The sequence below is a fragment of the Chelonia mydas genome, chromosome 4 (genome assembly GCF_015237465.2).
Source record: "Chelonia mydas isolate rCheMyd1 chromosome 4, rCheMyd1.pri.v2, whole genome shotgun sequence".
Taxonomy (NCBI): Eukaryota; Metazoa; Chordata; order Testudines; family Cheloniidae; genus Chelonia; species Chelonia mydas.
This window is the reverse complement of record NC_057852.1, coordinates 21,206,328-21,232,573: the sequence shown is the minus strand read 5'-3', so window position 1 is coordinate 21,232,573 and position 26,246 is coordinate 21,206,328. Positions and strand designations below refer to the sequence as shown.

Here is a 26,246-nt window from a genome sequence, read left to right as displayed (position 1 = left end):
GATCCCTACTCCTGTGCTGGTCTAATTGTGGAGCTTTATATGGGCACAGAGCCTATTGGACATACATATCTCATTGCAAGATTTGGGGGGGGTCTATAATTAGGGCCTTACCAAATTCACTGCCATGAAAAATGCATCACAGACCATGAAATCTAGTCTCCCACCGTGAATTCTGGTCTTTTGTGTGCTTTTGCCTTAGACTATACAGATTTCATAGGGGAGACCAGCGTTTTTCAAACTGGGGTTTGTAACCCAAAAGGGAGTTGCAGAGGGGTTGCAAAGTTATTTTTGGGGGGCTGCCCTTCTGCACTGCCTTCAGAGCTAGAGAGTGGCAGCTGGTGGCCGGGTGCCCAGCTCTGAAGGTGGCGCCCCGCCAGCAGTAGCGCAGAAGTAAGGATGGCAATACCATACCATGCCACCCTTACTTCTGCGCCGCTGCCTTCAGAGCTGGGCTGCCGGAGAGTGATGGCTGCTGACTGAGGGCCCAGCTCTGCAGGCAGCACCGCAGAAGTAAGGGTGGCAATAACATACCGTGCCACCCTTACTTCTGTGCTCCTGCTGGCGGGGGCTCTGCCTTCAGAGCTGGGCTCCTGGCCAGCAGCTGCCACTCTCCAGCTGCCCAGCTCTGAAGGCAGCGCCGCTGCCAGCAGCAGTGCAGAAGGGTAGCAACCCACTCCCCACAATAACCTTGACCCCCCCCCCCCCCCAACTCCTTTTTGGGTCAGGACTCCCACAATTACAACACTGTGAAATTTCAGATTTAAATCGCTGAAATCATGAAATTTATGATTTTTTTAAAATCCTGTGAAATTGGCCAAAATGGACCCTGAATTTGGGAGGGCCCTATTTATAATGGTAACTGACTTCACTGTAATACATTTGTTTCCAGTGATTTCACAAATGCTGTTAATACTGAACAAGGAATAATTCAAGGGGCAACTTAGATTTTTTGTAAGTTTCTATATTAGTTCAAAAGTGCTTTATACCAGAGGCATTTTGCCATTTTAAATGGCCACTGAATTTGTGAAAGTCATTTGTAGAAACTTCTGTAACTTTGCTTTCAATTAAAGCAAAATATATGAAATCTACAATAATTTACAACAAAGTGGGCATTAGTTGGCTGATACACAAGAGAAAATAGACAAAAACTATGTATAGGGCGTGCCTTTTTAGAAATGTAGAATCAGCATGTTGTGTTTTTTAAAAACATGCAAATACTCCATGAATGTTTGAATGCATTCTATAAATCCAAATAGAGCGTATTTTATGGATATTGATGTAATAACAGCTTCATATTTACCTGGCATATTTTCAGTGAATTTATATAATAATTTAATGTTGTCATTGATCTGACATGAGGTAGCATAAATCACAAGCTATATTTCCTACAGGATGCTTCAAGTGTATTGGTAGTCTTTTAAAATATTGAATATGCAGCGTTCTGTGACAAAAGAACATATCCTTGCCAGTAATAAAGTATAAGCTTTAGACTTGGCCTGTTTTTATGCCAGGATGTGGTACTGAACACAAATGTTGGGTCTAGAATTAATAATTTAATACAGTTCTGAAAAGGAAATCGGCTAAACAATGATCAGTGATGAACTGAAGAGTAATACTTTAAAGACTGAATGATTTTGTGGAAATTAGTTTTAAATTGGCTTTTTTGATTACTAAATATAGTATAAAAATAAGGAAATCAATGTGTTTAAGAAAGGAGGGATGTCAGTTCAGAGGCTGAACCATGAACACTGACTAGAAGATTAACTGTTATTTTTGGTAAATCACATCTGACAGCTGTGAAAGGCTGGTGTAGCTCTCAAATGTAGTATTAGTGGTACTCCACATACAGGGGCATAGATTGGCTAAAATGTGCTATAAGGGAAGTGAACAATTTAAAAACCCATCTCGAGAATGAAATGTACATTATGGCTTGAGTTATAAGAGGGGCAACGGTACAGTACATTCTTTTTTTCACCCCAGTTCATTGATTTGAAAGGATGAAGAACCTTCATTCAAGAAAACAAACAGAACACCAATTTACAGTGCTGCAGTGCAACAGTTAAATACCATATCTTAAGTTTTCTCTAATTTGCACATTTGATGTCTCAATGAACCAAATGCTTGTGTTGAAACGAAGGTTTTGGTTTTCCAAACATGGAGAAACTTCTCTTAAAAAGGAGCCATTCTAGTGGTGGCTTAACAGGAAGATACTATGCCTATAACATGGAAAAACAAATATTTAAGGAATTTGAGCTATATTATTTTGAGACTGTGGTAGCTTTATAAACTACTTTACCTTTTCTTTCTTCATCTGTGGTGTAACTGGGACTCCTTGAATGGAATTGTAGCTCTGCACGTCAGAATTGCTCAAATACTTACTTTGCTTGTTTCATATATTTAACTCTTTTATATAGAACTGTTTGTGCTTGCCAGTGCCTGAGGACACTGAGCACAGTATCACCTCCCTTCTCCCTACAAAAAAAAACAGAGCAGATTTTTCACCTCCTATCTTGGTAAACAACTTTTTAGTTATTGACTTGGCTGTACAATAGAACAGTAGAGTCTGTTATGCTGTCAGTGTAATTTTTATACATTGTGGCTCCCCTAGGGTTTGTGTTGATGATGGACCACTTCCTGTTCAAAAATAAATCCTCCTTTCAAAACATGTGGAACATTACTCAGCCCCAAACTGCAGAAACAGAATATAGAATAAAATTTCTATTGTCATCTAATATAGGAGTTCGCAACCTTTTTCTTTCTGAGCCCTCCACCTCCCACATGCTATAAAAACTCCACTGCCCACCAGTGCTCCACGAGCTTTTTTTCTGCAAATAAAAGCCAGGGCCAGCATTAGAAGGCAGCAAGCCGGGCAGTTGCCTGAGGACCCATGCCACAAGGGGCCCCACAAAGCTAGGTTTGTCAGTCTTCAACTGCAGCCACAGATGGCAGAGCTCAGGGCTCCGAGCTTCAGCCCTGCACAGCATGGCTTTGGCTTTCTGCCCTGAGCCCCAGCAAGTCTAATATTGGCCCTGCTTGTGGCCCCCAGACCCCTGGTGGAGAACTGCTGATCTGATATTCCATTTACTTGAACTTAATTTCAAATTCAGCTCTCAGCAAAAAAGGTCAGCCTTATGCAGCAGGTTCAAACATGGCTGTGGTTGGAGGTTTGTCAGGAAGAAGGCTCCTGCTGTGTCTGAGGTTGGCATGGCACAGAAGAGGCAGCAGAGGCCTGGAGGGGACAGGCCTTTCCATTCCTGGGGACAGATCTTCCACTGATGTAAACTGTCATATTTCCATTGAAGTTAAAGGAGCTATGACAATTTGCACCAGTGAAGGATCTGCCCCCTGATATTTTTGGGAGGAGGAAGTAATCTATGCTCCGCTTCCCTATACCCCCACCACACACCTGCTTCTGGAGAAGAGTTGATACCTGCCTCTTTCCTCAATCTTGTAGTATCCCATGGGAGAGGGACAAGAAAGTTACTACCATTGCCAGCCTACAGTCTGTATATCTAGTTTTCCTTAGTGTGGCTGCCACTGACCCATACTAGCAAAGACTGTTTATTTCATATGCACTTTAAATTTGTGTGTAAGCTAAGATAAACCAGTGATCTCCTCTTTAATCCCCAGGCTTCTATTTGAATTGTGTTTCTTAAGGGAATTCCAGTTCTGCTTTATCTTTTTAAAAGGTCCTGTGTGGAGGGAGGTTTATATAAGAGGAATAATAAATTTTATTGGGGACTTGAACTAGGGATTGGCTGTTGCCTTGTCCTGCTCTTGTGAATTAAAAGGTCAGATGTCTAAACTGAAATCTGTCCTTTTGGTTTTTTATGCAGCTGGTTAAATGACAAAAATAAGCAACTAGAGGAATTCAGTTTTTTACCAAGTAAGCACCACAACATTACATGACAGTCCAGGATTCCAATCTCAGCTATAATTTGTATAATTTCTTTTCTTTAAAACCAACCCCCCCCCAAGTTTCCATTTAAACAGTCTTTTTTCTTTCCCTGACAGGTTGGTTCAAAGCTAATCTCCTGCCACAAGTTGGTTTTGGCTTGTGTTATCCCTTACTTCAGAGCTATGTTTCTTTCTGAAATGGCTGAGGCAAAACAGACATTGATTGAGATCAGGGACTTCGATGGAGATGCAATAGAAGATTTGGTGAAGTTTGTCTATTCCTCCAGACTTACATTGACTGTCGATAATGTCCAGCCTCTCTTATATGCAGCGTGCATTCTTCAGGTGGAGCTAGTAGCAAAAGCTTGCTGTGAATATATGAAACTACACTTTCATCCCTCAAACTGCCTGGCAGTGAGGGCCTTTGCAGAAAGTCACAACCGTATTGACTTGATGGACATGGCTGACCGATATGCTTGTGAACACTTTACTGAAGTGGTGGAATGTGAGGACTTTGTGAGTATGTCACCTCAGCACCTCCATAAACTCTTGTCTTCCAGTGATCTGAACATAGAGAATGAGAAGCAGGTTTATAGTGCTGCTATCAAGTGGCTTCTTGCTAATCCACAGCATCATACTTCATGGTTGGATGAAATACTTGCTCAGGTAGGGAAAAGGTTGGGGTGTATGCATAGATTGGAGCATATTTTCCTGTACCATGCAGAGATGAAGCCATCCCTTTTGTTTATAGTAGAAAATCTATATAGTAGAAAAAAAGAGCAAGAAAAACAAAGACAAACAAAAGATGCAAAGTATTTCTTTCCCTGTCAAAACTCATAATTGATTTAGTTTTGTGTTGAATAATCTTCAATTTAATATTCAGCCTTTACTAAGCAAGACATTTTCCCCTGGTACAACAGTCTGTCACAGATTTATGTTGTCTTCTGCTTAGAATAGAACCAATTCTGATCTATGCTTGGATATCAGAAAAGAAAATCACATTATTGACCAGTTTCTGAAAGGAAAATTTTTACCGTAGTGTTTGAATTTCATGCTAATTAGAAATAACAGAAAACAGTATCTGTTCTGGAAGCGAAACCTTTAAAAATGTATAGATAGTCAAATAGAGAACATATTTAATGCATTTGGCAATAGTAAATTCGGGGGCGGGGAATGGGAGAGGGGATGATTTCTTTGGTGATAAGTATTTGTCCTGACACAAAGCTGAGACTTTCAGAAGTTATATTAAAACATTGTATGCTTCCTGCATTTGGAGACAGGACTTGAAAAAACCTACCTACACCTACTCAGAAAACAGAAATCCATTTGCCGAATTAAATGTCACCAGGGTGCCCAAATTCAAATCTGTCAACCAATACTACCCCTCATCTCCACAGTCCAGCCTCTTCTGCTAGTTAGGCTAATAGTCTTGGATGTCCCCTGCTAATCTGGAACCAAAGATTTGGTCCATGCTTTGGCTAGTCTGTGTACTGCTATATTTCTAATCCTTTCTGTTGCCTTGTCTGCTCTGTACTGCCTCTGGGGTCTCTGCCATTTAGCTCTCAACATCCTTTAACCTATACTGTGAGGCGAGATGTACACTAGAAAAGGCTTGCTAGTGTTGCTAGCAAATTCTCCTAGTATAGACAAATTTATACCAGTAAAAAAGTGCCATATCTTATAGTGGTTCCCCAAATGAAGTAAGCTATACTAGCAAAAGCACTCTTACGATGGTATAAATGTCAACATTTAGGGCTTTTGAGGGCTTAGAAGTGTTGTAAAAACATCATATCCTTCTTTTACATTGGTATATCAGCAAAGGTATAGACATGGCCTCATTCACCTGGAGAAAGAAGGAAAGTATGCAGCAGTACTTGAGGCACTACCTGGTGTAACAACTATTATATTGCAAGCAGTTAAGGTGCCACTTAGCCCATTCACGCTGGAGCGAGCAAGTGGATTTTTTTTAAGCCCTGCCTAGAAGCAAACTACTTTTTTATATAAAGAATTTAATCAAGTGAGGGTACGTCTACACTTGCAGCAGCACAGAGTGGAGACGTTGCATGCCCAGCCAGCATGTGTATAAATAATAAACTGAGGCACAGCTTATGTGAATAGCATAGAGTGCCCTTCACACCTGAACCCTGGGGTATATACCCTACAGGGCTCTCTACGTGCCCAAGCAGTACCTCTCATATGTACACTGCTATTTTTAGCAGTGTAGTATCCTGCTGCCTCTCCCCTGCTAGGGCCTTTCTGTGCTGCTGGAGTCTTTGGGTATATCTACATTGCAAAAAATAAAACCTTGCAGCAGCAAGTCTGAGCCTAGGTCAGCTGACTCAGGCTCAGGAAGTGGGGCTAAAAATAGCACTGTAGACAGTTGAGCTCAGGCTGGAGCCTGGGATCTGAGATCCTCCTCCCTCAATGGATTTCAGAGTCCAGGCTCCATTCTGAACCCAAATGTTTATACTCTTATTTTTAGCCCTGTAGCACAAGCCCAGTGAGTCCAAGTCAATTGATACAAGCTCTGAGACTTGCTGTTGCAGGTCTTTTTGCAGTGTAGACATATCCTTTCATTGCAGCAGGGAAAGGCTCCAGCAGCTTCACCTGCTGGGCGTAACTACAAACCATGAGTGTGGACACAGCCTGCTTTTCACTGCTGCACGTAGCTACATGTACGCTGCAGCTGTAAACAAGGTCTGAAAGAAGTGTTCCTTTGTTCTCCCCAGAAAGAATAGTTATGTATTAATGGACTTGTATTCCTCCTTTCACTGAAGGGTGTGTTTTTAACTTAAAAGTTACACAATTATACTCCTGACTGGTGTATTAGTCATTGATGTTGAGCCCTGATCCGGAGTAGCTGAACTGTGTATATTTCCATCAGGTACGCCTGCCTTTGTTGCCCATTTGTTTCCTTATGGGCGTTGTGGCAAAAGAAGAGATCATCAAGCAGAATCTAAAATGTAGAGATTTACTGGATGAAGCAAGAAACTACCACCTTCACCTGAGCAGCAGGGCAGTGCCAGACTTCGAGTATTCCATCCGCACAACACCAAGGAATGAGACTGCTGGTAATTAAATGGGGATCTGATGTTCCCGTTCTGAGGAAGAGTGTAGGGGAATCTGTGTAGGGATAGGTAGTGCAGAGTAAATTGTTTATGATCTAATTAATGTTTCAAGAAGAAGTGAGTAGGTGCAGTGCATAGCTTTTAGCACCAATTTTACTTAAATTAGCTTAAAATACTAGTTTAACTAGATCAAATGTAAATATTCTAGGCAAGGCTTGCAGAAAGCATATTAATGTGCTAGGAACTGTACAGGAAACCAAAGATACTCAAGCCCTACAAAGTTTACTTCCTGGGGAGAAAAACATATTGCTCCTTTTGAACAGTTAATTGACCATAAAGCAATAGGTTGCCTTTTACAAAGTGCTCTGAGTTATGCAGATTAGACTGCAAATTCTGATCTAGAAATCCAATTAGATGTAATAGAAGAAATATGGCTGTCTCCCCAGTCAAATAACTAAAGTGACTAAAATCCCATTATGTTTTTGGAGTCTGATTAGCAGTCTCTGCAATAATGTTGACAGTCATTTTGCATGTTAAAATTGCATGGTTCTTGCCAGCTGAAAGGTCAGGTAATTGCCACAAATGAAGAAGTGTAGCTGTATTGAATGTGACCCAAGAGGGAGGAGAAAAAAGTGCTTGTCTTCAGTTAATTTTGTACACTAATCCATTCTCAGTAAAAATATTGCCCATGTTTTGTTGGCTAATCATGCAGAGCCCAGTATTTACTCTTTATATCTTCTCCTTCAGGTGTACTATTTTGTGTTGGTGGTCGAGGTGGATCAGGTGACCCATTTCGCAGCATTGAATGCTACTCTATAAACAAAAACAACTGGTTCTTTGGTCCTGAAATGAACAGCAGGAGAAGACATGTGGGTGTAATCTCTGTGGGAGGTTAGTAACAACATAACCTTGTACGAATATTTTTTTTCTTCTGCAGTAACTTAATTGTTCATACTGACAATAAGAAAAGCCTGTCCCATATCATAGCTAAATTACTTGACGTGTTTGTTTACTAAAGAGCTATTTTTCAGGTCTGAAAACATTCCTGTGTTGTTATAACACCAATCTGAGAACACATTTGTTCTAATGAGACTACTGCTCACTGTCTACAGCCCATGGCTCATTACTTACAGTCGTGTATAGTTTCATTTTTCTTTTTTCCTCAGAGAGGAATAGTGTGAGCACATAACTGTAAGCCAGTTTTTCTGAGTTCTGAAACTGACTTCCTTTCATTTGGTCAAATCATGTAGCCCATAATTTTCCAAGACTGCCATTAATTTTGGTAACTCAATTTTTGAGTGCCTCAACGTGATACTTAGAGCCAAGAAGCCACAACTGTTGAGTTGCTCTTCCCCAATATGTTACGTTCCTGCAACAGAACCAATGGAAAACAGCTTTTCAGATAGCATACGTTCCTTTGTGCCTCCAAATATTAAACTACTTTGTTTAAAAGAGTTTGGTATTTTGTTTAGAAGCTGAAAAATTCAGCCAGCCTGCGGCATGTTGTTTTTAATATGAAAAGGGAAGATCTCAGATTAAGATGTTAATATGTCCTATAAAAACAGCTGTTAATGCAAATCTCTGTTTTAGAGACTGTGTATATTCTTATACTACAGATTCTTAATCTTCAAATCTTATTCTTGCAACTGAAAAGTGTGCTGCTACTTTGGAAATAGCTTGCGCCTGTATATTTCCCACTGTTTGTGGTGATCTTGTGTGTCAGGCAACACTTGGGTTTCCAACCACCCATTAAATCAAAATGCTTCTCTTTTCTTCAGGTAAAGTCTATGCAGTAGGTGGGCATGATGGAAATGAACATTTAGGCAGCATGGAAATGTTTGATCCTGTCGCTAATAAGTGGATGATGAAAGCATCAATGAACACCAAGAGGTAAATCTCCCTTAAACAAAAAAGGAGCAAGTAATTCTTTTAGAAAATAATCCAGAAGTTATTGCAGTCTAGTTTTTGATCCACCCCTTTGTGCATACCATTTAAAAAAAAAAAATTCTTAGGGTTTCAACAGACCATTCTTCGGTTTTTGGTCGTTTTGGGTTTACGAATGCAAGCTGGTTGCTCTTGCAGTCAGCTGCTGCCTATTTTCTTTTGCTTGGGTGGGGGTTTGAAATTGACAAAAATCTTGTTTTGAAATTATTGCCAATCTTAATCTTTCGCCAGCTACAGAAAAGATACACTTTGATCACTACTTGCAGATACATTCTGTATTGTTTATGTCCTGTATAACAGTATACCAAGATTTCAGTGCAGGGTTGTGTTGTGGAGTATTCATAATGCTATTCCCGCCCCCAAAATCATTAATTTAAATGACACTTATTTGTATATTCCTACTGGACTAGTGTAACACTTTAAAGAGCAGACAGGCAAAAATAACGTCTGCCTCAGTGTGTAATGAAATGAATCTCATATGCACATTAGAGCATTCCTGGCGATGTAAAATGTATAATGTTCCTTTACATCAGCCTCCAGCTACGGTATTGTTTGTAAACTTAGGAAAATCCGGTCTTTTAATTACTTAGTAGTTGTAACATTGGATCAAAGGAAATATTATCAGACATACTACCCAAAAAGCAGTTTGGAAATAAACTGCATATAAAGATAAAATATTTAGTAATTTTTTTTTTTCAGATAAACCTCCCCCTGCTAGTTGTGACTAGCTTCCTTTCACTTCCTCAGCATACTACTTTTGGTTTTCTGAGTTAACTGTGGATAAAAATAACTAAATGTTCTGGTGTAGGAATCTAATGACTAAGAGTGCATATTGCTTTTTGAGAGAGACATGCAGAAGCCACAAGCTTAATTAGATCTAAAACTGCTATTTTACACTTATTTTGGTGAGAATTTTTTTAACTGCTTTAACTGAGGTTTCTGTTTTTCTTCTTACTGAATCTCTATTAAAAACCGCCACCCTTACTTTTTTACTTTAAACCTCCATAACTTGTTGAAGTCTAAGGAAAATATTTTTCTAAAAAAAAATTTAAGACTTCTATCAGAAGCTTACACTTAATGGGTGGAGTGAAGTACTGGGGCATGTCTGAATCCTGAAACGTTCGGCTACTGTGACTTAAACAGGAAAGCACAAAGCCACTTCGAAAGAACCAAGAATCTGGGTCATCAACTTGCTTCTCTGATACTGTTAGGGCTCAGATGAGCCCTTCAAGCTTTTATGGCACTTCTTGTGAAGCACTGTAGTAAGAGTGGTTACTGTACTGTGTCGTAGCCTCTGTGGTGTAACCTGAAGAAGCAGTTGCAAGATTGCAGGACCTTCTTTTGTGGGGGAAAAATAATCTTTTTCTTCTGTCTTGAGGTACTATCAGTTCCCTGCAGTCAGAGGGCAGAAAATGGGGGCAGTCACGAAGGAGAGGAGAGGTTGGATGGGGTAGCAGGGGGCAGTCAGGGGTGGGAGTCCTGGAGGGGCCGTCAGGGAACAGGGGGGATTGGAGGGGGCAGGAGTCCCGGAGCGGGAGGAAGGGCACAGCAGTATGGGAGGTCGGATAGGGGGCAGGGGCCAGGCCACACCTGGCTGTTTGGGGAGGCACAGCCTCCCCTAACCGTCCCTACCTATAATTTCCAAAACCCGATGCGGCCCTGAGGCCAAAAAGTCTGCCTGCCCCTGTTTTAAATAGATCACTTAGCTTTCATAGGTAACTGTTCTACATGCAACAATGTAGCTGTCAGACTAGACATGATTCAAAAGCCAAGGAAGGAAACTTTACCTAAAGAACTAAACTTCTGGATTTGATCTACTGCATAAGAAAGAAACTGAAAAAGAGTGAGGAACAGTGCTGAAACACTCTACAGCTACACCATAGCAACAGCTAACACATGATTCATGCAGTTATATACTAACTGCTAGCACGAACTCTTCTGTTCCTAGAATCCCATTGCTTTTTTTTAAACATTTGTTTTACATTGCAGTGGATTAAATCCTAAATAGGACCTTGTTCCAACATTGGTTTTTGGATTGTGTGATTAGATTGTAGCTGAAAGGGTAGCTGCCTGCCATAAATTAAGACCAGCTAGCTTTTCTAGTTAAAACAACACTAACTTACTTGTAGTGGGACTCTGGATGAGGGCAGGGCTTTGTTCTAGGGGATCCTGAGGCAGGTTTGGCGCCTTAGGGTAGGTACACCCTCTGAAAATGAAGTAGTCTACTTTATGAAGCTGCTACTGCACCAACAGTCAACTTGCTACAGTTATTGATCAAAGAAATTTTTAAGTTCCTTCATTTCCCTTTTGGTTTGCATTACACTTTATTTCCTGTTTCAGAGTAGCAGCCATGTTAGTCTGTATTCGCAAAACGAAAAGGAGTACCTGTGGCACCTTAGAGACTAACCAATTTATTTGAGCATAAGCTTTCGTGAGCTACAGCTCACTTCATCCACAGTATGCATCCGATGAAGTGAACTGTAGCTCACGAAAGCTTATGCTCAAATAAATTTGTTAGCCTCTAAGGCAACACAAGTGCTCCTTTTCTTTTTACTTTATTTCCTGTATTTTGAAACAGTTGCCAGTCAGAGAAAATTGCACTTGGTCTAACTGGCTTTGCCTAGTACCTTCAAGGATATACTCAAGTGTTGATGCTATGATTTTATTAGGAGAGGAATTGCTCTAGCCTCCCTTGGTGGACCCATTTATGCCATAGGAGGGTTAGATGACAACACTTGCTTCAGTGATGTGGAGAGATATGACATTGAATCTGATCGATGGAGTGGAGTAGCGTCAATGAATACGCCCAGAGGAGGAGTTGGCTCAGTGGCCCTTGTGGTAAGTTAATGCTTCCTTCTGAGTCAGTATTGAAACAATGCCTTGGCTTGGTATGAGGAGGCACTGGTCTAATGAAGGGGACTCTTTCAAAGAAGACTTAAAACTGAGGCACTGACCACTTATAACCTTAGAAATACTGTGCAGTTTCTGAAAAAGTTCAGTTCATAGAATATCAGGGTTGGAAGGGACCTCAGGAGGTCATCTAGTCCAACCCCCTGCTCAAAGCAGGACCAATCCCCAATTTTTGCCCCAGATTCCTAAATGGCCCCCTCAAGGATTGAACTCAAAACCCTGAGTTTAGCAGGCCAATGCTAGTTCAGGGTGTTAACATCAGTGTTCCAGCCAAACTCCAGTGTATGGATTTACATTGTCTAACATTCAAATAAGTACTGTACTGATCCTATGATCAGTAGGTTGGCACTCCCAAAACAACTCGTCAATTATGGCCAAAACGTGACATATTATGTAAAAGAGAGAAGAGAAAAGGTTATGGATATCATTTTAAGTGTCAGATTTGTCATAGCTGCTGTGTTAAGCATACTGTGCCTGATGCACCACTCACTTCCACCTTTGTTGCGTAATGGATGGAATAGTCTACCAAATAGGATTTCTTCATTCACTCAGCTGCAGGTAGCATTTTGCACCAACATAAATGACTACACAAGGTGCAAAACATTGGAAAAAGCAGGTCCACTACAATTTTGTAACAGTTCCAGAGCACTTCACACTTATATAAACACAAATAATTTCACTCACCAGTGAAATTTAGCCTGCAATATGGCATCTTTATTAACATTACATAACAGTTGAAGACAGGAAATAAATACTATTTCCAATTAAGACAGCAGATGGATTTAGGTAGGCAAAATGTAACATTAAATGAATGATACAATGTGACACTTGGTAGTAGTGCTAAAATGTAACTTACCTTTTTTCTACTGTTTTCAAAGTCCATGTATTTCAGATATTTCCCCCTCCCCCCCCCCCCTTTTTTTTTTTTTTTAAAAAACAGTGCTAGCACAAATCAGTCACTGTGTTTGCCCGTGGAAAAACAAATGTCTTTCAGGGGGTTGTTTACAGAAAAATTGTGGAGAGGTAAATTTTGAAATTAATTTACTTGGCTGTATTTTTAACTTCTTGGTCATGATTGTACTACAAGCATTCTTCACGGTACAAATATGTGATCCTTGGGATGGACAGCCATTCCAGGATCAGTGCATATTCCTAAACAATCACTGCTCATTTAAAAAAAAATCTCTGAAAAGGAACTGGGTGATGCAGTGTGATGTTGAATTTTACTACAAAAGTACTATTGACTTTTCATATGAAAGGCTAGTTCTATGCATGAAACGTCTCTGCTCAATCTTCTTTCAGAACTATGTGTATGCTGTTGGTGGCAATGATGGTGTAGCTTCTCTCTCCAGCGTAGAGAGATATAACCCCCATCTGGATAAGTGGATAGAAGTGAAAGAGATGGGTCAACGAAGAGCTGGCAATGGGGTTAGTGAACTCCATGGTTGCTTATACGTTGTAGGTAAGTAGGAGTGTTTCTTCCTAAGTGATAGAAGAGACACTTTGTCCTATAAAAATGTGGATTGTGACTGAGAATGAAGCTGTTTCAACATAAAAAATGCTGTTATAATGTATAGAAAGTTAAAAATCTAAGTACTTTATAAACTTTTAAGCACCTTCCAGGAGAATTAAAAAAAAAAACAAACACTCATGCATCTCGGTAAACCAAAAAAATGACCTGCTCTGTCCTGATTCTGGCTCTCTTATCCCTTGCCTTAAAATCAGGTCAGCACAGGCTGGAATGCTATTGCTATAAAGGAGAAGATTCTTTTGGCTGCCGGCAAGATACCCGCTCTAAGGGCTGGCAGCTTTGGGGTGAAAGTCTGAATCTGTCATTCAGAGCATACTGCAATGCTTATTCCTCCCCATCCCCCACCAGTATTTATAAATAGGCAGGGGAGGGGGAAAGTGTCAGGATGGAGAACTGGAGTGGAAGTGCGATATGAATAAGTTCCATGGGGGTTAAATTTATTCTACTACACTTAAGGTATTTGTGATTTATTTAGTTGGATCTGGGGCAGCTGGAGTCTGAGACTAGGTGGCCTTTGAACATTAAACGAATCTAAAAATTAAACCCTACTTAATTTTTTCAGTTCAGACAGTGTTTGTTCTGAGCCCCTTGACAATTCGTTAAAGCTAGTCAATGCTTCCCAGTGGTAGAGATGAGTGGTGCAATTAGCTGTGCATTTCACAATATACCATGGACAGTTACAGAACATGTGCTCACTTGGTTTTTTTGAAATTTAAAAGTGAAGCTTTCATGTAAGACACTAGTGTGATCTTAATTAATACCAGATTCATTGCACAGTGATTTTTACCCCTACTGTTTAGAAAATATAGAAGTACATCATAGTATAATTTCCTCTTTAAAAATAGACCCTGAGACATGTACATGTATCACATCTTTTCATTTGTTCACTGTGTGCCTGAGTTCAATAGTTTCTTTAGATTTATAGACTTTTAAAAACTTTTCTTTACTGCTTCACATTGAGTTCTGTTTTCCAAACTAAACTATACCTAATTTGTTTAATTGTGCATACATACCATAGAATTGCAATATGAATCACAAGATCACCAACTAAATGAAATTTTACATAATCTTAACAGGCCTGAGTTTTAATCTAACTTTGTCAGTGAGATTTAAAAAATAACCTTGCTAACAGATTCTTAATAGCGCCTTCTCTTTAAAACACAGAATCCCTTTCCCACCACCCCCACTTTTTTTTTTTTTTTGAAAGCCATTCCTTTGTAGTGTTTACTATTTAGAAGCGAGGTAGGAAGTGGTAGAAAAGGGTATGTGGTGTAGTTTTAGAGTTGAAGTGGCACTTACAGAAGCAATACAACTGTGGAAGAAACACAGCAGAGTAGTTCAGCACTGATGTTCAGAGCTGCATATGGGGTACAACTTCATGAGTGCTTTTAGTTAGTTGACAGTATGCTTGGATCTAAAGCAGATTGCAGCACTTACTGACACTTATTTTCTGGCATGTTATGAAATGTTGACTAGCTTGAGTAGTCTGCAAAAGAGAGACAGCCAGAACATTCCTTAAGTAGAAAGGACACGCATGACTACAAGCCTGTATGCATGTAAATCTACAGTTGAAGAAACCAAAACATCCAGAAGGTTCAGTAAGTCTTTATGGTATGGATTAACCGAAATAACATGGTGAAATTTGTAGTGCATAGAGATGAGTCTCTGGCCTTAATGAATCCTTTAAGAGAATCTCTGGGTAATTACAGCAGGTGCTGTTGGGAGTCCCTTATAGCTTAAATATCAATATGCAATGAAACTAACTCCTGATGATTTCCATTTGGTTATTAAGTACTTTCATGCACTCTTTTCTTCCTTTGTCTCTAGAAAAGCCAATGTACTTGTTCACTGCTTGCTCATTTTCATTGTACATATTGGTATCCTTTATAGAATAGGAAATATTCTCATCAAGAGTAAGTTTAGCCCCATTTTATTCTGAGAATTACTATATGCATGTGCTGAGGAAACAAGTACAAGGACTCTCAACAATCTTTGGGGAGAAGAGTTAAAAACAAACAGCAAGAGGTGGTCTTATGATCACTGTGCCACAGTGGCCAAAGTTTTCAAATGTAAGGACCTAAAATTAAAGCACCGCAAGCAGTCTGTCTATTCAGAGGTGGTGAGCACCTGCCACTTCCTTTAACTTTTACACCTCTGAAAACTTAAGGCACACACTGCTACCTAAATATTGATTTTAGGTACTTAACTTCAGGAACCCATGTTTGAAAAACGTGGCCATTGTACAGCCAACCAGTTGAATATTATGCAGTCTGAATACTGGACTCCAGCATTACTAAAATCTCCCTCCTAACAAACTGTAATGTAATGTCTTTCTTTGTAGGTGGCTTTGATGACAACTCTCCACTGAGCTCTGTTGAAAGGTTTGATCCTCGCAGTAACAAGTGGGAGTATGTAGCAGAACTTACAACCCCCAGGGGTGGAGTTGGCATAGCAACACTAATGGGTAAAATTTTTGCAGTTGGTGGTCATAATGGCAATGCATACCTGAACACAGTGGAAGCCTTTGATCCAGAGATGAACAGGTAATTCTGAGTTAGATGAAGACAGGTGATGATGGCTTCATGTATACAGTGTAGAATCACTGTGGCCCTTAAACTAGGAAAGTTATTTGAATAATTTTTCTCCTTTATCTCAGTATGCTACTCCAGATAGTGGGTAGCAAGAAATAACGGAGGTTTTTTATATCTTGTAAAGTAAGCTATCATGACTGAGCACGTGATTGTCCTCAACAGGTAACTGAGCAGTTTTACTCAGTGACAGCTGAAGGATATTTAATGCAAATCCTAGACTTGTCAAATTACCTGAAAGTGTATTTTTAAAAGTGCTGTCTTGTATGGACTAAGTGCATACATCCAACAACAAATACTCAATCTAGTTACATTAATGGATATAAAGAATTCAGTTTTCTCTAGGAACGTAGTTCAAATCTAGATTGAGGTTCTAATTATAATGTATTTAGTGATTTCACATTAGTCTCTACTAGAAAGGAGACTAACCTCAAACACCACAAATTGGCACTTTAGGCCCAGTCTTCAGTCTCTCCCATGGTGTTAGCAGTTGTGGCTTAAGCCATATGTCATTGAAAAGGTAACTCTTGTGCAGCCTTTCATTAGTCTCTGATTTGACCTATGACCTCAGTGATCATAGTTAGACAAAACTATTACTTCAAAAAAGTTTTTGACATGGTTTTATGAAAATTTATGGCCATGGATGGCTCCGATCTTCATGGAGGCTGCTGTCTTCCATATAAAGAATCCCATCTGTTTATCACCTTGAATAAGTAGGAAGGGCACTACTTAACTGCTCTTGTTTTTTGGGGGTAAAATTAATATATATTTAAGAGTAAATACATATTTTTTCTTGATATGCAGATGAATACACTTATTAATGTGCTCCCTCTATACCTTTGGCTTTTTTTCCTCACTTACAAGTTCATACCTCCCATCTCCTCACTGAGGCATAGGAAGCTTCTCTCGTCAGAGTACGATAAATAAGATCATTAGTGTAAGACAAAATTGGATTAATCCAATTAATTTATTAGCCTAGTTTCATTACTTCTCCGTGCCTGAGAGACTTTATTTTCAATAAGGAGCTAGCTGGTAAGGAAATTACACCTAACTCTCTCTGGCCTCAAAATGTGGTTGGGTGCAGAAAAGAGGAAAATAATTTATAAGTACAACATTTCAAGAGTAAGGTGGATGCAATTCTTCAAAGTTATGAGTAAATGTAGATTTGTTTTAAATTAAGTGGTAAAACATTCAAACTAATGCTTTCCCCTTAAATTAATACAATGGAGGCCTCATTTCTCCTAGAGAGAATGTACCAATTTTAATTAAGATATTGGGGGTAGAGAACTTTTCAAGGGAAAAAAACTAATACCCCCCCCCCCCTTGTCTTTCTTGCTTTACCATTTTCTCTAGGTGGGAGCTTGTTGGATCTGTTTCTCACTGCAGAGCTGGAGCAGGTGTAGCTGTGTGCTCTTGTCTGAGTAGTCAGATCCGTGATGTTGGTCAGGGATCCAACAATGTGGTTGATTGTATGTGAACTCAGATTCAAGCCCCGAGCAACTCTCCAGAATTTCAGAAGATCCTGATAAGACTCCAGGATGGAGGCACATGACAACAACAGCGTTGCTCTGGGGTTTTTAATTATTATCCTACATGGTAGATAAATACTGAATGACTCTTATGTGTGGTAACTATGAAAAGCTGAGTCCTAATTTTCAAGTTTTCTGAAGTTTATCTGATTCAGAAAAGTCTGGGTAAACATGAAATAAGGACCCTGTTTTTTATTTGAAAGCAGATATCCCTTTATAACTTTCTGAAGGTACAAAAAATATTTGAGGGGCATTAATTTGGAGCATTTATAATTACATAAAATATACATAGGCTGTGGTTAAAGAGTTGCACTTTGAATTGTTGAGCCTTAAAACTACTTCCCTCCCCCCCACTCCCCCAAAAAACAAGAAAACTTTGATTCTAGGATACACACTGGATGTGTTTTTAATATGTACATTCTGATAAATACAAGAGAGCCTTTAAAAAAAAAGCCTAGTTCTGTAGCACTTTAGACAGGAATAAAGCATCTCAACCCTTTGGAGGTTATTTTTCCTATTGTATACCTGAGGTTCAAGCTATAGAGGTTCATTACTTGACTGTCAGGGGGCTGAGAAGCAGGCACTGAGCATCTCTGAAAATCAAATTAGTTGCTCTTGTTACAAAGCTGAGAATAAAATCCAGAGTTCTGGCCTGTTTATGTGGGATTTAGCCACTGGAACATGTCTCCTCTCTCATGCCTCCAGTTAACCCTATATTAAGAACCACCTTAAGAGTGAAAGCATGCGTGAGGCTTCCTGTATAACTGTCTTATTTTAATAGAAGTGATTTGTCTAGATAGGCACCGTTTACTGGTCCTTTCTTACAAATTACTGTATTCCTGAAAACAGGAATGCACAATGGAGAAGAAATCCCTTTTTCTAAATGTTATTTTCGGCTGCTTACATGTTCAGTTTTAGTAATCCAGTGATATGGTGTGAGGTTAGCGTCACTTTCAGGAAGAGTACAGATGTGATGGTTTCAGACACAAACAGGCTTACTTATCTTGTGGATATTCTAGTCTGAGCCCCAGAATGAAACAAAACTTCAAATGAAGAATTGCATCTGTTGGAGTCTAAAGTCTCTTTAAACAAAAGGAAGTTAGTAGCAACACAAGTGATACATCAAGGGATTAACAGTCTTTCCTAGTTGCAGTTTGTCAGATGCAGTGATAAATTCTAATTCAAAAATAGACCTAAACTGTGCTGTCATTACAGACTGTTTCCCCACTGTAATACCTGGAACCTATATTTAAGCCATTAATCAGCTGTATTTAGTGTATAATTGTATATAAATATTTATTTAAAATTTGTTTAACTTTAAATGTGTTTGAGAACCTCTTTCAGGCTTTTCAAGATTACCACCTCAACCATTATTTATAACATGGTTCCTGCTGGTAAAACTGAGACGTTCATAGGAATCTTTTACATCTTGTGTAGGTGCTTGCCTTTGTCTCAGTAGCATGAAGTGGTACCCTCCTATTCAAACTGTCATCATTTTGTTGACTGATTTGCAGTTAAGGTTTAAGCAACTGCCTTTTTGGTAAGTCTGACCTTTTGATTTAACTTGACAGGACAGAATTGTTAAAACTTGAATTGCCTCAGTCTTAATGTTTAACAATTTTAAAGAGTGTTCTTCGTTGGGAGTTAATCTAGCTTCATTTTGGTGTGTAGCTTTATGTATTGGAATTGTATTTTTGATTATCCAGTGCTGACCATATAGTGGCCACCTCAGACATTAATCACTTATTTCCTCTTGGTTGATACTCTACATCAAATTAAAATACTGATGAGGTAGGTATATGGATACTCATAGAATTTCTTAGAGGGTGCCATAACCTCAGTTGACTTGGCAGAAAACCAAACCAATGGTGAAAGGCAGAAATGGCAACACTGCATTGTACAAAGACTTTTAATATACATGTGGAGAGCCTAAAATTCAAGAGCAGCTTGAGCAAAAGATTTTCACAGTCCTGAATTTTCTTGACAAGTTCAACGGTTAACTTAGGAAAACTGTACAGTGTTAGGTATTGAAACACTTGTAGAGACTATGACAACAGGGGGGGATTGGAGCAAAGTATGGGAATGAAAATCCTATATTTCTTAAAGAAATATTTATGTGGGTTATTCTGTATATTCCATGCCATACTAGGGAAGCTGTAGCTTTATCAGCAGTCCCAAAACACTGCTTTAGTATTGCACTACCATGTTTTAAAACTGTTTTGTATTTCAAATTGATTGTAGTCTGGATATTCAGTGGACAAAATGCAGAATGCACTGGTGTAATTATACTGAAATATATGGAGGTTGCAATAAAATATATTTGTACTTCAAGCTATTACTCTATTTAATTCCTAGCATAACTGGAACTCCCCCTAGGGATAGATATTAACAGCTACAAGTATTTATCGAGTTGTTTAGAGCCCTTTTTCCTCCTTCTCAAGCCTGCATCTTTGGGACCACACCCTTTCTGGCTAAGGAGAGCTAAATGGAGTGCAGCCTGCACCACCCCCCTAAACAGTTAGGTATCTGTACAACATGAAGTAGTGTTCTCTGCACCCAAGGTGACATCACAGCATGGGAGGCCTGGAGAGGAAGGGTGGCTTTACAGGTCACAGGTGTCAATGACAGCCCTGTGGGCCTGTCCACATTACAGCAGCCTTGCGTATGGACTGCAGCACTTCCACTGTGACGTACAAACCCTAGCGTGCAGGGTAAGTGGAACCTCAGAAGGTAGCTTTATAGCTGTCATCTGCTGTGCTTGCCTTGCCCTCCGCCACAGCCAATACAGGGCTTTTAGAAACCCTTTACATCAATCCAGCCCTCTTACTTGATGTCAGGAGCTGGAGTACCCTGAAATGCTGTCCAGAGAGCTTCCTGCAGCACAATACAGCCACTTTGCTACCGGATCAACCAGCATTGGTGCTTTTCAATTTACATCCAACTCCACTTAGTTTCTGGCTTTTAATAAGCATTAAAACAGGCAGCTACTGGTACTGTTAGCAGCCCTTACTTATTTGCAGCTTCACTATTCTCGAAGTATGCAGATGTCTTTCCATTTTAAATGCATATTTGATTCTGCTTGCTGAAAGGAAGCAGGGAAATAAAGGCAGCTTTTAGTGGAAATAGAAATGATATGGGAACACATTTCTTACCAATTATTGCCCTGACTGGGGAAGATTGAATTAAAGTCAAATGTGGCTAAATTTAAAACAGTTAAGTGACAACTAAATCTGTTGGTTTGATAAGAGAACCCTTTATTCCTTATTCTAGCTCATCCATACTTGATTAAGGAAGACATTTGGAGCATTTCTACTTAATCTACCAGAGGTGAGGATAGCAGAAAACTTTAAACAGAGCTGAATTAGTCTGGAGCAAGGGATGCTCTCTCCCTGCCCCCAAGCTTTTAAAACAAAACTATTTCTATATAGTGATCATCTGCAGCTTAAAATAATTCTGGATGTTTCATATGAAGTGTCCCTTCCTTTTTAATTCTCACCAAGTCTCATTTCACAATGCTGAGTGAACAACCACAGCTCTGTAGGAGAAGCATTTTCTTTAAAGAAAACTGCTGCTGTGTATATCCACATTGTGGGCTTAAATTTCAAAGTGAGGCAGACTTGGTAAGGTAGGTGTCTTAGGCCTGGGATATTACACATGTGAGTGGTGGGGGGTTGGTGACATTTTCATTCCAGCAGAAGTCAGTGTACATGTAGTGACACCAGCCAAAAAAAAGCATTTTTGGTAGTACAGCCTCTTTTGGGGAGGACGGGGGACACTGATGGAAATTATACTAGGAAAAAGTATGTCTACAGTAGAAAGATATGCCAGTGTAGGTATAGTGGCAAACTTTTTCTAATGTAGGCCTGGCCTTAAAAATACAGCAGTTGAAAATGTGATCGTGAAGTAAATGCCCTTTTTATAATTTTGGGGAGAACAAATATTTACTTGGGGCAATGAATGTGTGAGCTTAATGGAACTACTTACGTGCATGAAGGTATTCATGCATGTTTGCAGTAGCAGAGGGAGTGATGTAACTCAAATCTGGGAAATACTGTTCCACCTTTTTTGCTCTCACATGAGTAAGTTCAGAATCATGCTGCAAAACTGGCTTCTCAGACATCTAAACAAGGCAGAAGACAGTGCTGTTGGTTGCTTTACTGTGGTTTTTAAATCAGAAAGAAGATTGAGTAGCCTCTAGTGGCAGCAGTTGCCTATGACTATTAACTTACATTATTTGGGGCCTCAGCTCTTTGCAAAAACTAATGCATGGAGAGAAAATTGCCAGACTAACGAGAAAACAAAGTCAGTTTTAATTTAAGCAGAGAGTTACTATAAAAAGCTAAGAAGAGAAGCACTTACTGTTGTAGAACCAAATTGCCCCCTCTTTCACAATGTGCTGTTTCCAGGCCCCAGACTTATCCATTCCCAAGAAATATTTATATCTCTTGAATGCAAAAATAAGGAGTCAGTTTTCAGATGTCAGCCTGTTATAAGTGCTATGACACATGGAAACTACTAAGAGCAAAAAGCTAAACTGCAATTACTTTGCTGAAAAATCCTTTTCAAATCATCCGCGTAGGATCAAAAGCTAGCTGAATATTTACCTTAGATAATTGACTATAATGCATATGCTTTTTAATGGATACAGACAAATATGAGTGCCCAGCATAACAGCAGCCTTGCTGAATGTTTTAACAAGATGTACCAGGTAAGGGGGAAGAGAACATTTTAGTTGCATAAGTCATGGAGGGATCATAATAGACAAGTCAGAAACAAAGTCAGCGTTTTGCTCCTGTGTAGAGCAAAACGTGGAAGTTGGAATCATAGGGCCAGATTCTCAACTGAAGTCAGTGGAGCTACACCAGTTCGTGCCATCTGAGGATCTAGCCCCACGGTCTATAGGAACACTTCTATCTTCCATGTTTACCTTTTCATAACTCAAATTATTGTACCTGTTTAAATATTACTTCGTGCTGCTTCCAGGAAACCCAGTGAATCAAATAAGATACGGAACTCCTTTTAACTGCCCTCAGGAGAAAGAGCTCACCTTAACCAGTACACACCATCTACAAGAAGTAGTGAGGGAAAGCAGTAAAGCCAGAGCCATGAGTGGAGGAGAAATGACTTAACTGACTGGTCCTGGATGAAGTCGAGCCAGCATCTAACGCTTCCTGCTCAGAGGACAGCATGACTCATCTGTGCTGAATGCAGAGTTTATGCACAGGTTTTGGTCCTTTCGAGAGTCCAAAAGAGCTGTAGTCACAAATGGAAACAGATGCTGCATGGCCCTGAGTAGGCTTGGGGATAGATCCTGTAAATGGATCTGCACAGGTGGGACCCTACAGCCATGTGGAGCCCCACTGCTCACAGTGGGGCCCACTACAAGTCCAGTAGTGCACACACATGCAATAAATTACAGGAGTGGGCCTGGAGTCAGAAATTCCCATTTTATAGTAAAACCACACTTCAATGTAGTGTGGTTTTATTTATGAACACTTAGAAACACACTTTACAGTTGGCCAGCTAAATGGTATTCTACCAAGTCCTCCATATGAATGCACTGGTTGTGCTGAAACCCCGTTTAAGATATTTCAGCTCAAATATTAATGTCTTAGGTCTTAACTGTGGTGTGTAGAACAGCCACTTTTGCAGGAACTGTTGCTCCTTGGAACATCAGTGCAAACTTCCCAAAATAGTTCAATCGGAGTGATTTCATTTAGTTCTTCCCTTGCTGGAAGTTGATATGACGTAATAGTCCCACACAAGCTTGAATAACCTTAAGAAAATTGTCACAAAAATACCCACAACAACCTTGTAAAAGTCATTTCACATTGTAACGGGTTGCTTACCTTACCGGTTGCTGCCTCAGTTTTCCTCAGATAGAGTAGCAGGCAGTCTTCTCCTGGTGGATAAGTGATTGGGGTTTAGCCATCTGGGCAAACCTCAGAATTCTTCCACTTTCGGTGACTAACAAAACAACACAGCCAAACAAAACAGCCCTTCTCCCGGTTAATAATGCAAGGTTGCTCTCCATGGGCTCAATGGTCTTCACCCATCCCAAACCCAGCTTTTTATTTACCCTGTTGACTCAGGTGTACTCCATAGTGTGATCAGCTCTTCCCCAGGATTCAGAAGTTATAAATCCGACTTCCCCAGACCCAGTAAATAGTCCTTTGCCCTCATCAAGCTTAATGGATCCTTACCTTGATGCTACAGGGTTGAAAGAATTGCTCCTTCCCTTGCTAGAAGCCCCCAAATAAAGACTTGCCTTACCACTGAGCCTCCAGCCCACACCAGTCTTACATTGCTTCAGGCCTGTTCCTTCTTGACTCACCCCTCCCACAGGCTCCCTTTAAGTCCTGTCTCCTCGCAGGTTTTTTTCCACAGCCTTCCGTCAGGGCTCCCTGAACAAGAGCTCCTCTCTTGGATTCAGCACCTCCTGCAGCTCTCTCACTTGAGAGCTATAGAGAGCTCCTTATATAGTCTGGTAGTCACATGATGCTTCTTGATCACCTGATCTCTCCCAGGCTACATCTTCTGGGCTCCCTATAGACAACATTTCTCAGCATTCCATTGCTTTAAGGGCTGAGCCCTCTTAGCCCCCATTCTTAAAGGCACACACATTTTCAGATTTCCCTCAATCCTCTTGGTCCTGTGAACGTACAAAACTAGTCAAGTTTAACCAGGTGAAGTTTTCCTTTTTGAATAAAACTTTTGAAGCAACTTCTGTTAGGGGTCCTGCAACCCTTTCTAAATATACGGAAGATTAAATTTCTGCTCCAAGATATATTTGAAAATTAAATTCTTCACCTCTGCCAGTTCAGAGCACCTCAATGACAACTATTCAGTTAGATTCTTGAGCATTTCAGTTTTTCTGTGAATTATTTAAGTCCCTATCCTTGAGAAAGGGGCCCTGATAGAGCTACAGCAATCTGTTTCCATTTTCTCCATTTGATCCTTTCATACTGGATTACAGTGAACCAATTTTTGATGCAAGACTCACTATATAAAGTGAAAGAATCTGAGGTTCAAGGATTTGATTAGCTCTTAATCAAAAGAAATCCCTATGACAACGTACACTTTTATGTGTTTATGAAATACTGTTTGGACTAGCCAGCCTACTCACATACGAGGCACAAGAAGCAACAGCTCATAAGGTATTCAATGATATGGGATAGATGCATAGCTTTCAAAGCAGAGCAAGAAGTGAGCTGTAGCTCACGAAAGCTTATGCTCAAATAAATCGGTTAGTCTCTAAGGTGCCACAAGTCCTCCTTTTTGTGAATACAGACTAACATGGCTGCTACTCTGAAACTGGTAACTATAGTTCCCCTTCAAGATTTGCCTGACTAAATCCCCACTCTTGGGAAGCTGCTACCCCCAACATGCAAGCTCAGGATCTTCTATTCGGTGGGACTGTGGTAAGCAGTGATTGCAGACCTATCCCCAGTGGGCAACTGCTCCCCTTCAGTCCCTTATTACTGAGTCCACAGTTTATCTCATAGGACTCGGGCCTTGTTGTCAAAATGATCTGCTTCATGCCTTGTGCCTCACATAGTTGTGAATAACATGGCACCGACAACTGCACGTGTACCTTGCGGAGAGGCACAATCCTGACCAGTGCTGCATCTCTTTCAGCCTCAAGACCTAATGGGCTGGAATTCTTACTTATGGAAGCAGTTCCTCTTGTCCTGTCGATTGATGCCAGTCTGGACCATCCTGCAGCGATGATAAGGGGGTCTTTGATACTGAAGTCTCGTTTGCTTAATGTGCATGCCATACACCTGGTGAAGTCAGAGTTCCTCAGTTTCACAAGCTGGACAGCCAGGGTGGTACAGAGATCACCTCGGCACTTCATTGGGCTAAGAAGGCTGATGTCTGGACTCAGTGTTTAGCACTCTGTGCAGAGACTCCCTGCACAGAGTCTCCATCTGCCTGAGAAATGCAGGCCCCTGCTATGAGATCAGATATTTCTGAAAATGAGACAAACGCACTACAGAGCTGTAAAGCCATTTAATAGCTAGGAATGTATTTTATATGAACCCTTCCAGATTTACACTGAAGTGAAACCCTACAGAGAAAATGATAGGTAAAAAAATAATTTGAAACCCCCTTAATCTGTTTTCAATTAGCAGAGGACACTTTCCTTGGAAATGGATAGAGCAAACTGAAGCCTTCAACAGTGACTTGTCTGCGGTAGAAACTCTTAGGGGTAGAAACTAAGTAATGCCAATGCTGTTTTAAAATAGTTCCCACAGATTTAAATTTCTAAAGATGGAATTAAAGATTTCAACTGTAAAGAAAAAAAAATTATTATATACACTTATATAGATCCACAAAATAAGACTACCCCGAACACCCACTTTGCTATTATTTGGAAAGATATTTCAGGGCCCACTGTCATGCTGAGACACATAACAACCAGTAGAGGGGGCTGATAAGCCACAACTACAGTAGAACTTCAGCATTACAACCGAGTTACAAACTGACCAGTCAACCACACACCTCATTGGGGGCGGGAGGGAGGAAGAAAAGCAAATATAGCTTTTTACTGTTAATGAATTGCTAGCACAGAGAGGGGCTTTTTAAAAAGCCCCAACAAACCACAAGTATCATCACTGTTTAGAATAACTGGGGCTAAATTCTGACACCCTTACTTGAAGCCCTGACTTTTGCATAGCAGCTACTCCACACACAGTCCTATTAGATTGTGGACTCTGCAGAGTAAGGTACTGCATAAAGGGTCACAGAATCTGGCCATTGGTGAATTTTACAAACA

At 40.1% G+C, this 26,246-nt stretch overlaps 1 protein-coding gene across 8 annotated transcripts in view; it reads left to right on the top strand.

The window, feature by feature from the left end:
* The window catches only part of KLHL8 (kelch like family member 8), a 35,839-nt gene extending 18,013 nt beyond the window's left edge, over nucleotides 1-17,826 (top strand). For 5 of the 8 annotated variants that reach the window (XM_043545105.1, XM_043545106.1, XM_027828942.3 and 2 more), the window contains exons 3-10: nucleotides 4,015-4,563; nucleotides 6,782-6,968; nucleotides 7,713-7,856; nucleotides 8,744-8,855; nucleotides 11,579-11,747; nucleotides 13,122-13,281; nucleotides 15,692-15,893; nucleotides 17,292-17,826. In XM_043545105.1, the coding sequence (XP_043401040.1) occupies nucleotides 4,015-4,563; nucleotides 6,782-6,968; nucleotides 7,713-7,856; nucleotides 8,744-8,855; nucleotides 11,579-11,747; nucleotides 13,122-13,281; nucleotides 15,692-15,893; nucleotides 17,292-17,415 (1,647 nt within the window). In that variant the 3' untranslated portion in view covers nucleotides 17,416-17,826. The remainder of the gene's footprint in view (nucleotides 1-4,014; nucleotides 4,564-6,781; nucleotides 6,969-7,712; nucleotides 7,857-8,743; nucleotides 8,856-11,578; nucleotides 11,748-13,121; nucleotides 13,282-15,691; nucleotides 15,894-17,291) is intronic. The other 3 variants (XM_043545108.1, XM_027828946.3, XM_043545107.1) reach the window with 1 other exon arrangement.
* The last annotated feature ends 8,420 nt before the right edge of the window (nucleotides 17,827-26,246 follow it).